This window comes from Danio aesculapii, chromosome 10, assembly GCF_903798145.1.
Source record: "Danio aesculapii chromosome 10, fDanAes4.1, whole genome shotgun sequence".
NCBI lineage: Eukaryota > Metazoa > Chordata > Actinopteri > Cypriniformes > Danionidae > Danio > Danio aesculapii.
In genome coordinates, this window is record NC_079444.1 from 4,786,937 (window position 1) to 4,801,627 (window position 14,691).

At 37.4% G+C, this 14,691-nt stretch overlaps 1 protein-coding gene across 1 annotated transcript in view; it reads right to left on the reverse strand.

Moving 5' to 3' along the window:
• Positions 1-216: 216 nt before the first annotated feature.
• The window catches only part of pitpnb (phosphatidylinositol transfer protein, beta), a 48,858-nt gene continuing 34,383 nt past the window's right edge, over positions 217-14,691 (reverse strand). Inside the window, exons 11-12 of the mRNA XM_056466142.1 lie at positions 14,373-14,461; positions 217-6,500 (exon numbers count right to left, since the gene is read on the reverse strand). Of these exons, the coding sequence (XP_056322117.1) occupies positions 14,414-14,461 (48 nt within the window). The 3' untranslated portion in view covers positions 217-6,500; positions 14,373-14,413. The remainder of the gene's footprint in view (positions 6,501-14,372; positions 14,462-14,691) is intronic.

The following is a 14,691-nucleotide window of genomic DNA, read 5'->3' on the forward strand; positions in this document are numbered from 1 at the left end:
ATACTTTTGAGGTACCAATATGGACTCCAAGTACAAAAGTGTACCTTTTGAAAAGGTACCATATACCAGTGACAGCTCGCGTACCTTTATTTCTGAGAGTGTAAAGTAGATTTCGAGCAAAAAAAAAAAAAAAATTCCAGACATTAAAAAAATAGACACAAAATAAAACATGTTACACCAAACAGAACTGAAGAAGGAATAAAAAAAGATCAGGGATGAGCGGTGTCAAAAATTTATTAGATATACTGTTAATCGTTACATTTATAACCAATTCAAAAGCTGCAGGAAAAGAAAAGAAAGCAAAACAATAAAGCACACCAATTGTACATTCACTGATATTTCCCCTGATTTTCAAACAAACAATCAGAAAAAGACAGTAAACAGCATTGTGGAATTCCCTCCCCCTAAAACAGTAGATTATCCCAAGTGCGCAGATATACTTAAGATTACAATATAGGATTCCTTAATAATATCCAAACCTCTTCCCATCGCTCCCACCCGGTCCCTGCTAGCCTAAAAGCTATGTACGAGTACAAAAGTAAACACAATCCGTGAGACTCGAGACAGTCTTCTGTAGACAAGTCTGGTGAACAGACGTCAGTGCACTGATTGCTTAATTATAATCTAGAAAACATAAAGGGGGGAAAAAGAGAGAAGGGGAATCTGACATCCTCCCAATCAGAACACCAAGATTTATGAAGAAAACAAACAGGTAACATCGTTTTAATTACATGAAGAAGCCCGTCGTATGACGAGCTGCAAGACTGTGTGAACATTCGTGGACCTTGAAATGGGAGGGACGCGAGAAGCAAATCGATCCAAAAAGCTATCGCAAATCGACGACCTCGACGATCATGATTCTAAAAATTTCGACGCAGGCATCAGGCACTAGTTTGCAAGCAATTGCAAACTCCGGCCATCAGCTGTCCATGAAAGCCCGACTCCACTGTAAAAACAATATCTGTTAATTAACAGTGTTCGTATTTTGTGTGTTTTCCGTTTATTTACGGCTGTGAATTGCATTATGGGAGCTTGATCTCTGCTCTGTCGACTTTGGATGTCGAAAATTCAACTCTAACGTTTAACAAGGCGACTTTTATTAACATTTCAGTACTTTGAAATAGTATAAGTCAGTGTTTCTCAACCATATTCCTGGATGACCACCGGTTCTGCACATTTTCCGTGTTTCCTTAACCAAACACACCTGATTCAGATCATCAGCTCATTAGCAGAGACTGAAAGACCTGTAATGGGTGTGACAGCTATGGAGACATCCAAAACATGCAGTGTTGGTGGTCCTCCAGAAACGTGGTTGAGAAACACTGTAATAGGCGACATGGTGGCTCAGTGGTTAGCCACACAGCAAGAACGACTACCGGCTACTTTGACGCTTTTGATCTGAACGCACAGTTATAAAATACCTCGCTGGTTCGAGTCAGTTGGCGTTTCTGTGTGGAGTTTGCATGTTCTCCCTGTGTTAGCATGGATTTCCTAGATGTTTCGGTTTCGCCCACACTCTAAAGACATGCGCTATAGGTGAATTGAATAATCTAATTGGCAGTAGTGTATGTGTGAATGATGAGTGTGTATGAATGTTTCCTGCTGAAAGAGTGTGTAAAAACAGATGCTGGACAAGTTGTCGGTTCATTCCGCGGTGGCGACCCCTGATGAATAAAGGGACTAAGCCGAAGGAAATTGAATGAATAATATAATGTATAGAGAAATAAATCTGTAAATGTACTGGCAAGTTTTTGTACCTTAACATACAACCCCAATCCAGACGATACATCACGTTAAACAAGAGATGCACGATATATCGGCAGCCATATTGTTATCGGCCGATAAATGCAATTTTTAATGTTATCGTTATCCATCAGATATCAAAATTAGGCTGATATCTTCAAGCCGATAACATAATTGTACAGAACTGCCTGCCTCGCGTATGCGTGGGTGGAACATGTTTAGACTTGTCCACTGCACTATAATGGAGCTTTCCTCACATTGTTTATTCCTTCAAAGTCCGACCTCTCTATCTGTATGTTAAAAACTCAGTAAGTACCCATACTCCTTATCATTGTAGATATGTTTGATACAGCGTCATTGACTTCGTTTACATGGACATCAGTAATCAAATTATTTGCTTGAATCTAATCAAGAGAATAATAAGACTAAGGTGTTTACATGAGCTGCTTTCTGAGTGTTACTTTCGTGATCCTGTTTTAAATGTTATAGCACATAATTAGATTAACGTCATTGCGTCATCCGCATTTCCTCCAGAGTTTTATGCAATTTCGGGTGTTTAATTTTTTAATTCGTCGACTTTAACTGCAGTTTAGCACTTTCGCTTTCATTCACAATCATTTCATGCATGCCCCCCGTGACAAACGAGGTATTGAATGCAACTATGAACTGCTGGAAGAGTTGTTTTAATAGAAGTTCATACCGCATGCTGAATGGAAGAAAAAAAAACTCCGCATTTCACGATGCAGGTGTCTGTGGTCTGCACTGACTGGGTAGGTCAAACAGCCATGTGTGTGTGTGGCTGTGGACTATCCTGTCGCAAAACGCGGCAAAGAGTCCTACATGACGGTAATAATTCGATTAAGGTGTTGCCTGTACTGCACTTCAATAATGCGGAAATCGGCATACTCCAAATGTCTAAACTCGATTTCTCTTTAGTTTGATTATGAGCTTAATCTGATTAAATTAAATTAATCAAACAACGCTGTTCACATGGTAGACTCTTAATCAGAGTATCGTCTTAATCGCATTAAAATCGAATTATTGGTGTCCATGTAAACGTAGTCATTGAGTATCTTGCTTTACATCGCCTCAGTTGAAATATTAAATGCGTAAACAAATGTGTCACAGCGCCTGCAAGTTTCAAACTCACAGCAGTTTATCATAAACCTTTCATCGATTATTATTCCGCGATTGACAGCAAGAACGAACATAGAAGCGTTGTCTGATTGACGCGTTCAACAGAATCTAAAATGCCAAATGGATGAATTAATGCCACATTTTCTAAAGTAATATAAGTATTTAGCTTTTTGCTTGTGCGGGGGTGAACTGTCAAAAACACCTCTCAAAACGTTTTTCGGACATCACATACTTGTATGTATTAGGCATGGGAGGATAACCGTTTTCAAGGTATACCGCGATTTGTAAAAGTCAAGGTTTTAAAACCGTCAGAATTTTCTGCTATGCCACTCTCCTAAGGTAGGTAAGATCTTTTATTTACTTTATTTATTTTTTAGTACAACAGTATCTCCAGCAGAAAAACATCCAAAGAAGCCGTTATAAACTATAAAGAAATCCATGTGTTTGAAGACAGCAGAAGTCAATGAATGATTTTAATTATTTAGCCTGACATCGTTCACCGTTCCAAGCTATCTAAAATGTTTCTCAAAATAAAATATATTGTGTTCAAAGGGGAAACAAGTTGTTGTTTTTCACGCAGACATTTAAAACGGAACTTATTTTAGAGCAGTAATCACAATACCGTGAAACTGTGATATTTTTATCCAAGGTTATCATACCGTCAGAATCTTATACCGGCCCATGCCTAGTACGTATGTACATTACTGTAATACGTTTTATTCGAGAACATTTGAGCTGGTTTCAGTTCTTAGTTCTTTCATTTTATTTAAAATATATTCAACTTTGTTAATTAAATCCCATTTTGTTATTTAACCCATTTTTTATGCGGCAGTCAAGTTGCTTGTTAATTTGCTATGCGAAGAAAAGGAAATCATTTATTTTTGGCATGTGAAATCGTGAATATTGGTCTATATAATCACCTTGAAATTTTGAAATGATCGCTTTTTGCTATTCAGTTTATAAGATCAGTTCAAAATTTTATGAAGTTTGTAAAATAAAATCAGTTGTTCACTGTATAAAAATATAACATTTTGAACTATTTACATTTATCAGGCTATGCATGAAGACTGTGTAAGTGCTGTCTGGAATTTCCGTTGAAAATGAAATTTTATTCAGCCACCTTTGTTTAGGTTGAGATATGTCACCTTAAAGACCAGGAAAAGGACTCATTCTTTGCCATAAAAGTGATATTACTGAACAAACACAGAGGAGTCTGATAAAAATGCTCATTTTAGAGGAAAATTTAGATGGCATTTAGAGGTTTTTTTGCATCTAAACTCTTCATATATTGGTTATCGGCCTCCAAATCTAAAGAGTTATTGGTTATTGATATCGGCCCAAAAATCCACATCGGTGGATTCTTACTTCAAACTATTAAAAATGTTAATTCGAACATTACGAAATTCGAACGTTATGATTAAAAGTTGTTAGAAGAAAGATCAAGGTCCCATAATGCAATCCAAAAGCACAAATAAATGAGTAAAACTGCTAACTTGCAGATATTATTCACAGTGTATTTAAACGATACTAACGCACTGGCCACAAAGTATGATAAAAATCAAATCTGTCCGTTGCTCTCAGCTAGTTTCCTAACGGAACCAGGAGTGCCGGACAGAATCTGAGAAGCGTAGACATGAGACACTTTAAAAACCTGTTACTGTGAACAAGAATATATATAAAACAGCCCTGCATAGGGAGGTCAGGCGACTCTTTTTGCAAGGCTGAATTGTATCTGAGCTGGTGCAGGACTGCCAGAGAGCAGGACGGAATTGTCTCGTCCTGCAACTCCGACCTGGTACGATATATAAACAGTATAAAAATCAAGCTCTTTAAAATGTCCTAAGCATCACTTGAGGCGTCTATGCACACATTCAGGTGCAGAGGTCAGGGTTCCCACACTTGATCAAATTAGACCAAAAGAAATTAGAGTGATATTCGTTATACAAATATATATATTTTTTATATAAATCAATGGGTAACACTTTACAGTAAGATTACGTTTCTGCTTTACTAGTATATTACATAGTGAACTAAGAATTAAAATAATGCATTACGCATAGCTGATGGTCATTTCAACATTCATTTACTCATTAAAAATCCAAACGAACCAAAAAGTGTCCTCATGTGATCTGAATGAAGAGCTGTATTTGATTAACATTCAACTATTATGTTAAAAGAACTTATTTTTTGATTGAATTAAAAGTTTCTGGATGAAATTCAGTATGATTTCTACTGCCATCATGTGGCAAAGAATTTTCAGCATGCCCCAGTTAGCTTTACCAAAAAAAAAAAGAGAGCAAAAAAATAAATAAGAGTTACAGTAATCTATTTGAATAATATTTCAAATATGCAGTGCGACTCAACGATTCAGGAGCAGATAATAAAAAACTACAGCCACAAACATGAGACTTGTGCGACAGAATCTTACCGACTGTGCCTGTTTAGTGACACCGAATAAATTTGTCGCCATGACAACGCCAATATCATTTGCATAGTGTGCACAAGGAAACCAGAAAGGGATCAGTAAAGCGTCGTTCACATGAGGTTATGTCAGTCACCAGAGATTCATCCAACTGGAAAAGTAGTTACACCTCAAAAAAAAATGACAAAAACCTAAGCTCAACTTAACTTAATTTGCACTGAAACTGTTCTTGCAACAGTGATTCTTGCTTTAAAAACAACGAGGGGCTAAATTAAACGCATTGTGTAATGAACCAGGCCTGGAAATCACAACTTTTCCCTGATATCTCCAGGCTTTTGCCGTGACTGTGGGAACCCTGAGAGAATTACAGGTAGATTAGCGATATAAAAGCACTTGGCCTGGCCTAAAAGCAACTGTAAAAGTAAAAAAGCAGCAGCAGCATAGATTTGCTCTAGTAATTAGTCTGGATTTTGGATGAGTCCTGAGGGGTTGCTTCACTTGAAGGGTCTCGGAGACCCTCCAAAAAACAGCCACTAAAAAGAACATGCCTGAGCTCATGCAAAAGCCACTTGCTTTGAAAAGTATTCTGCGAGGTGGATGCGTGTTCGTGTGCACACATGTGCATGCTGTGCAGTAGCGTTGCACATTTTCCTAAAACAAGACATGATAGGCAGGACTACACTGATACCACAAACTACAGAAATAAAAACCCTCTTAACCGTGATTCGAAATTTCAAAGAAACCGAAAAGAAGTGCTTCATCTGGGGGGGGGGAATTAAAAACAGACTAGAAAAGAAAAGACGTGAACCGTTACAAACAGATAGAACCAAACAGAAACAAACAATTGGTCCGATGCCTGCCAAAATTAAGTTTTTTTCTTTTTCTGAGATGGAATAACACAACCAAACAGCAATAATCTGACATTTCTAGAAGTCTTAAAGTGTTAACAGTCACTGGAACAATCGGCCTGATTCTAGAAAACAGGTCAAGTCTTGTCCAGTGAAAAAGTGTGTCCACCTGTTTTACAGTACTACTGATCGTTGTGTCATTCTGAAGTCTGGTGGAGGACGGCGTTGCCGCTGGCTGGTTTGGTTGGATGCGGTCTTGATGTCTTTCGTCATCGTAGAAGATTTCTTGAAGGTTTGCCTCATTGTTCGTGAGCAGCACTGGTGCCTCGAACCTGACCAGTTTTACGAAGCTAGAAGAATGAAAACAGTAACCAATAAAAAACATATTCAAAGAACTGTTTTATACATGCTTGAATCCAACCTAAAAAATACACGAATAAACAAATCATTCAATTGCTACTAATTATGTATTTCATAATGCTTTGGGGGCTACCAAAAAAACCCCACTGTTTAAAAGTGCGTTCACACTGAAATCGGTGAGGGTGTCAAAGTACCCGAAAGTCGTTCGTTTTCAATGGGAGTTGGCGGCAAAAGCGGCGCGGTGTGTCTTCGCCAGTGTGGGCATCAACAAGCGTTGATATCAAGTCAACTTAATGATAATGAGCTATGAAGCAGTTTTGTAGAAGTCCACCGCTTGAAAGGATTCCATAGAATCCTGGGAACTTTGGTTCTGAGACAGTTGTTGCCAAGGGTTTGATTATTGCAGTCGCTGGATTTCCAATTACTTATGTTTTCTTACAGGGACATATATTTAAAAAAGTTACTGTAGATATACTGATGTGCATTAATGTTATATAATCTTTAAAAAATGTTTTATGTCAAAAACAATTCAAATCTCAATTTAACTATGACGATTTCAGAATATTTCAGACATATGGACAGATATTGGACAAGTGAAGCAAAGCCACAGCACACACAACAACTTGATCTTCCATTGTTAAATAAATTTGTTAAAAAGTGCGCAACACCTTCACGCATGTTTTAATGCGGGAATGTCACTGGTTTGCTGATATGCTGCAACGGCTCCTTTAAATACGAGATCAATGTAGTGAATTTAGATGCTCTTGCCACCGGAGCTCTGAAGCCAGAGCGTTGCCGCCAGGGAAACCAGAGCGAACTTTGACACTCTCGCCACCTTCGGTGCGAACGCACAGTAAAACATGCACTAAATAATAAACCTTGAACTTGAAGTAGTGTTGTTTGCATGCTAACGAGCTGCTAGAAATGTCACTATAAGATGTCTACAGTGGCGTGCACTTAACAAAAAATAAATAAATAAAATATATATATAACAATTATATACTTTACCTGACAAAAGTCTTGTCGCTTTTCCAAGTTTTAGAAACAACAAATAATAACTTGACTTCTAGTTGATTATTTGCTATTATAAGTGGCTTATATGAAAGCCAAAGGCCTCTAGACTAGGCTTATTTTACCCAATTACAAATATGATCATGTCTTGATTTTTACTTAATACATATATTAATTAATTTTAATTGTTTTTAATTTTTATTTCATTTTCAATGATTTTTTTTGTCTAAACTAAAATGAAATCCATTGTAAATTTAAAATATTATTTAAAACAATGCACTGTCCACTCTAAACCTAATGTCAAATTTCCTGACTTCATTCATTCATTCATTTATTCATTTTCTTTTCGGCTTAGTCCCTTTATTAATCCAGGGTCGCCACAGAGGAATGAACCGCCAACTTATCCATATGTTTTATGCAGCGGATGCCCTTCCAGCTGCAACCAATCACTGGGAAACACATACACACTTATTCACATACACTACGGACAATTTAGCCTTCCCAATTCACCTGTACCGCATGTCTTTGGACTGTGGGGGGAAACCGGAGCACCCGGAGGAAACCCACGCGAACGCAGGAAGAACATGCAAACTCCACACAGAAACGGCAACTGACCCAGCCGAGGCTCGAACCAGCGACCTTCTTGCTGTGAGGCGACAGCACTACCTACTGCGCCACTGCGCCGCCTATTTTATGACTTTCAATCACTAAAATAGTTGCATTTAAAAACAAGCAGCTGTTGTGTCCTTCAAAGAGTTTTGTGATTCTGTGATCACTGAACTGAACACAAAATTAACCAAACGGTGTACATTTTTGTGAAGTTGGCCAGCAAGGACACTGTTCAAATTTCTTATGTGCCATCTGCACAGAATCTTGGGTCCCTGCGGGTTCCAATAGGTCTTCTGCAGTATTTGTTATGATTGGGATGCAGATGACTCAACAGATCTATTATTAGATCTAAGTTATTATTTGTTGCTCTTACAACTGGGATCGATGACAAGACTTTTGTCAGGTAGTGTATATTTCCTGATTTCCAATGGCTTAAAACGACAAAATCTATGATATTTCAGAAATTCCATGACCCCGTGGGAACCTTGAGTATATATAAACAATTAAAAGTAGAAACATTTAGGACATGCGGTTAGTTAATAATGCCTTAGAAAACACCACAGTGCTGGACAGCCGTTAATTTGCCACATTGTCACCAAAATAAGTTTTCTTTGCACCAGGTTAGTATACCATGTGAATTCAATTCATCGTAGTTGATTTTTTTCCCCACATTCACACGTGTATGAACGCACGCTCACTCAAATCAAAGAGAGCAAAAACATGCTCACATGTGCGGAGTGCAAACACACTCGTGGAAAGATCAACAAACACAAAAGCGGTGATTAGAAACCAAGAACACAGTGCATGGAAGCAGCAATGAAGAGAATTGAAAAATGAAAGAGAGAGAAAAAAACATGATCGGGCAGAGACGCTTGGAAAGAGCGGCTGAGGAGAGTCTCATCTCTTCCAGATCGTTTTACAGCAGAGCCAAACGCAGAGGGAGGGAAAAGAACACAAATATGAAGCGGCTGTTCTCCGTTCTGACTCTCAACAGACGCTCAATTTCTCTCTCGAGAAGAAGAAGTCTATAAAATGAACTTCATAAATGCCCAACAGAAATTCTGCTAGATCAACACACGGTTCAAGATGTTCAACACATATGACCAAAAGCTAAATAAAGGAATAGTTCACATGAAATCAAAGCTTTGTTATCATTTACCCTTATGTGATTTCACTACAAAAAGTTAACAAAACATTGAAGCTTCTTGTTTCAACACATTGAAAGAGTATTCAAATAGGAATTCATGATTATGACTTAAAAATATTAGAATTCGAGTTACATAAAGTCCAAATTCCAAGTAAATACTAAAGCAAATTTAAGATTTTTAAAGAAACGAGTGGCGATTGCCTAACTTTGCATGTATATTGTTATTGTTTTATTGTTGTATTACGTTGTTTGTTTTTGTAATCTTCAATCAAAAGTCCCTTTTACACATGCAGTGCTAAAGGTCTGTGTGTGAACAGGCCCTTTTTCGAAAATACTGGTAAATTTGTTCCGGCAATTTTCCGGAAAGAGAAGTTGTAACATTATCGGTAATTTGCCAGAATGCTGTGCTGTGTGAACGCAGAAGAAAAACTGCCGGAAAAAGCACGGTAGCGATTAAAACAACCTGACGTGAGACGTCTACTTTAGCCAATCAGAACATTCAGACGCATTCACATCACGCTGTTTATGAAAATAAAAGCCTTTAAATATTTTTCCAGACACATTTAGCTGCTAGATGTTAGACAGATAACGGTTCTGTTCCTTCTTATTGCCAACTGTGTAAAAAATTATCAATAAAATGCTTTTGATAAGCCGTTGTTTGTTTACCTTCAAGCTCTGCTTCCTTCAGTTGCTTGACGCATGTGCACGTGAAGCAGCCGGTGAGCGCCAGCACACACATATTAAGTACATCTCGATATGCGATGCGAAAGTGTTGCTCCATGTTTTCATCAAAGTTGTTCACAATACTTATCCATCCACAGAGTTTGTAATGTAGCCAAATTTTTACAAATACAAGCGCAGGCATTTAGAGCTCATTTCTGGTTAAATTCCGGAACGTCTATGCCTATGTGAACAGCTTTTTTTTTAAGTTACCGGTACAGTCTTTCCGAAAATTGTCCGTATATTTGCCAGTATCACTGTGTGAAAGGGGCTAATGTCTTACACCATTTACTTCAACGTTTGGAGAGGCGGCAATATTTTTTTTTTAAACAGTATTTTTAACCACACCCTTTTACCGTCAGGTTGTTATGAGGTAATGAAGCTCAAAAAGAAAGCCCCGCCCCCTTATCAATATTCTGTTTCAGTTGGAAGCAAATCAACATAGTGGCTGTTTCTCAATATGCGTTCTTGTCTGTACTTGCATTCCTTTGTCCTCGTGAAACATCCTCAACATTCACCGAAGTACTGTTCCAATTCAAAGTTCACATCTTGCCAAGTACAGATAAAATATGTACTAGCTCCACCACTTCGAGAAGTGACTTGTGCAAACCTAGGGAAGCACCGGTATTCAAGAATGTATTGCAGCCCAACCAGCGAAAGCTAATGGCGGAATGGAAAAACTGCATGATTAAAAATAAAAAAAACTCCTTTGTTGTGTCACAAAATAAAGTTTTAAGAGTTTTTCAGGTGATAATGTAGTTGCTTTATACTCGAATCTGCAGTTAATTTACAAAGTTTTTGACGACGTGCTTTAATTTTCGTGGTCTCTGAGCCCTAGCCTGTCAGCGGGAGCTCTGTCATCACATCCCCCGGCGAGAGCAGCTTTACATCAGCCAGTCCATCTCAGATGTAGCTGGATCTCATCTGTCCATTAAAGCACGATATTTAATACATTGTGTATATCTAACGGCCTGTTTTTGAATCCATTGTTTGTTCTCAGATCTATTATTTTGGCAGTGTTATATTGTTACGTTTTATAATCGTCTTTAAGTGACTTGTTGTACACTGTCTTTGTTTACCAAATTGCTTAACTTCATCTTTATTTCCTATTGTTTACGTCTTGTTCTTTACACTTGCATAATGTCCATTGTAGTTTAATAAATCTGGTAATCAAAGACAAGACTGCGTATAATTCTTATTTCACTCCACATTTATGGTGATTTACATTTTAAATTTTCTTAAATTTAAAATATTTATTCATAATATTAAAATAATTTTAAGTTAAGCCATGTTTTATACAATTAAATCATTTTATTGTTAATTGTTAAAGTAAAACCGATAAATCCAGAGTGAGGTAAGTGACGTTATAAATTACACTGATATTCCATTTGAAGAAGTACTCGACTTGTGTCCTCGCGTCCTCTGGAATTTCGATCTTTCAAGTCTGAACTTCCAAGGACTCAAGTCCGAACTTTGCGTACTTGGTATTGAGAAATAGCCAATGAAATTTAATTCCAGTTCACACAAACTTACACAAAAAATACAACTGTTACTCCACTGTTTTAAAAGAACCTACCATGGCACTTTTTACAAGATGTAAAATAAGTTTCTGTTGTCCTTGTAGTGTGTATGCGAAGTTTCAGCTCAAAGTAAGCCACAATTCTTTTTCATAACTCTCTGAAACCGGCCCTTTTAGGCTTTGATCCAAACTGTGCCATTTTGATGACAGTCGCTTTAAATTCAAATGAGATTGTACTCCCAGCCCTCTTTTCAAAAGGGGTGGAGCTAGAAACGCTCACCATAGTGGATGATTCCAAACTCTAATGGAATACGGCTGCTTCTCACTCAGGGCTGTTTATGCTAATAAGAGAGAGATTTTCATTAATGTGCAGGACTTTCCCCGTCTGATGACATGTATAAAGTGAGAACGTCAATTACAGTGTTTCTACAGATCGTTTTTAATCAAGTGTGATTACAAATAATAGAAATAATTTATATTTACTATTAGAGGTTGGCTATATTCACACTGCTGCTACACAACACTCCTTATAAAAGACGGGGACGGGCAGACGGGGATGAAGCGAGAGTGATTTTCATGTGAAGTCAATGCAAAGATGCGATTAGACATCCTGTGGCGCAAATTGGGCGCTTTGTATGTTTGACGTGCTTTAGACTGCAAAATAAAGCATGAGCAAACATCTAAAAAAAACGGAGCAATGGAACAGACAGAAAAGCAAGCAGCTTACAATGATGGAGATGGTTCAAGGATGATGGCCGCTGGACTTGACCGAATTGAAAGGCATCATTTGTGCTTTACACGTACGGCTGGTATTATGATGTTCATAAAATCGATAAGTGATTTCGTTTAACTCTTTCCCTGCAGTTAACGAGAGAAAACCAAAACGCTTCCCTGCGACGAGTTTACGGCAATCTCTGTTTTAGGTGTATTACGGTAGGGGAAAACCCTAACGCAATGTCTGAGTTAGGTACATGTCAGATGCTCCGGGGAGCTAAATCTAAGTAAATTTTTGCATAAAAATAATACAGCCTTCCTTTGGCTTAATCCTTACTGTTTTAGATCTGTTTTGGATCTTGTCAAGACAAGAGACCAAAATAAAGAAGCTTTATTTTTATGATTTGTGTCATTGTGTCAGATTGCATACCTAATATAGTAGGCTACCTAATATGGTAAATAAATTTTATATATATATATATATATATATATATATATATATATATATATTTTTTTTTTTTTTTTAATATTTATATATTTTAAATCGCTAAATTGTCTGCAAATTTCTAGGAATTACCACCACAAAATCAGTCATTTTTATCGCGAAAAAAATGAATAAATAAAAAATACAAAAACCGCGAAAAACTACTATATAAACGTTGGGTTATTTATTTAACCCAATGGTTGAGTTAAAAATATTTGGTGCTTTGTTGGGTTATTTTTAACCTTTAATGGGTTATTTATTTAATAACTCAACCAGTTGGGTTAAAATTTTTGAATTTCAACAATCAACTGATTTAACTGACACAGAACAGCTGTATTAATATACGTACGTGATGTTGTTTTTGCATTATAAAGTTTAAGCTCCAACGTAGTAATGTTTTTTTTTTTTTTTAAATCAAATTGCCTCTCCGTGTCGTTTTTTTTATATCCGTTTCACCAGGACTCGTAATTATTGATGATACAAGCGTGCGCTTCATAGCCGATCCATATGAGGATAAAAACGCTTTCTCTTGTTTTGGAGGAAATGATACACATATTAAAGATATTCTCGCCTTTCGGATCCAGCAGAGACATCAACGTGGAGCCACGTCCAGTTTTGGTTAATGCATGTTGTCTTAAAAAAACACTGTCCTTTCGCTAGGAAACTATATTGTATCATCTAAATGCTAATATAGACACATAAATAAAGCTACATTTTATTCAGGAAGTTGCTGGTATTTCCAAGAAGTACGGAATCAGAGCCTTAAATTAGAGCCTTAAACCCAACAAATTAGTTATGTTTGGAACCCAAATTGTTTGGTTAACCTTAAAAACCCAATGGATTGGGTTAAAATAACCCAACAGAAGGTCGGTGCCAAATTGACCCATCATTGGGTTACCTGTTGGGTTATTAACCCAACTTTTTTAAGTGAGTAGGGGGTCTATTAAAAATAACTAAAGGCAATAAATAGTAAATACTATTACAAAGATTTTTTTTGTTTGGAAAACCTTGATGGTAAGTGGTCACTCTTTGCGTGCACCACATAGAAAATTAGTGTAGAGATGCTTCAAAAAACCTCCATGGAAGAAAGCAAATTATAGGTGTTTGTAAAGACACAATGGCAAGTAAATTGCCGCATTTTGTTGCATAGAGAAAACTGAAAAAAAGATGGCCATTACATAAACATTGCAGCCTGTGTCCATTTAGAGAAAAGATCAAGAACTCAACAGAAAAACGCTGCGTTTGGAAGCTACAAAAATTGGCCACCAATCCTGTTTCAAACATCAAGAACGCCTCAGAAAAAAACCCGTCTACCTTTCAACTGGAGTCTAAAACCATTATAACTTACAGATGAGTTTTTTTCAAGGAGCTGCAAACACCTGCTTTTAATTTGAGCCGTTGAGGCACTATTTTCCTCTGGCCTGAGTGAACGCTATTGGGCGGTTCAGCCAAGAGTTGGTCTGAAATGACTAACACTTTTACTCGGGTTACATTCGTCCACACGTCAGCTTAAGGAGAACGCAAGAAGAAGAAAAGTTAGTTGTGGTGAGCTGAAATGATGGCAGAGAAAGCGATGGGTTAGTCGGCGGCGGCAGATGAAAGGAACGTGAGAAATGAATGTGTTACGGGACACACTCCTCTCCTCCTGCACCACTTACACAATCTCATCACCTGCCTCTGGTTACTAAAAAGGATTCGGCTACTCTTCGGCTGCTGTTGTGCCTCGTACGTTTCCTTTTTGACGCATCTAGAAACAAAACATGCCATTAGGTGCGATCTTACCATTTGGTTATAATGTCCACCTGGAGGGAAAGTGTCAAATAGGAAATAATAGAACATGAAAACGCATAAAGAAACAAGTTGAGAAAATGTCGTAATTATTTACAAGAGTCGACCTTTGAATAGAGGATTTAAAGCTGGGACACCAAAATGCTTTAAACCAAATAAACCACAACCTTCAACCTTAATCTTGTGCAA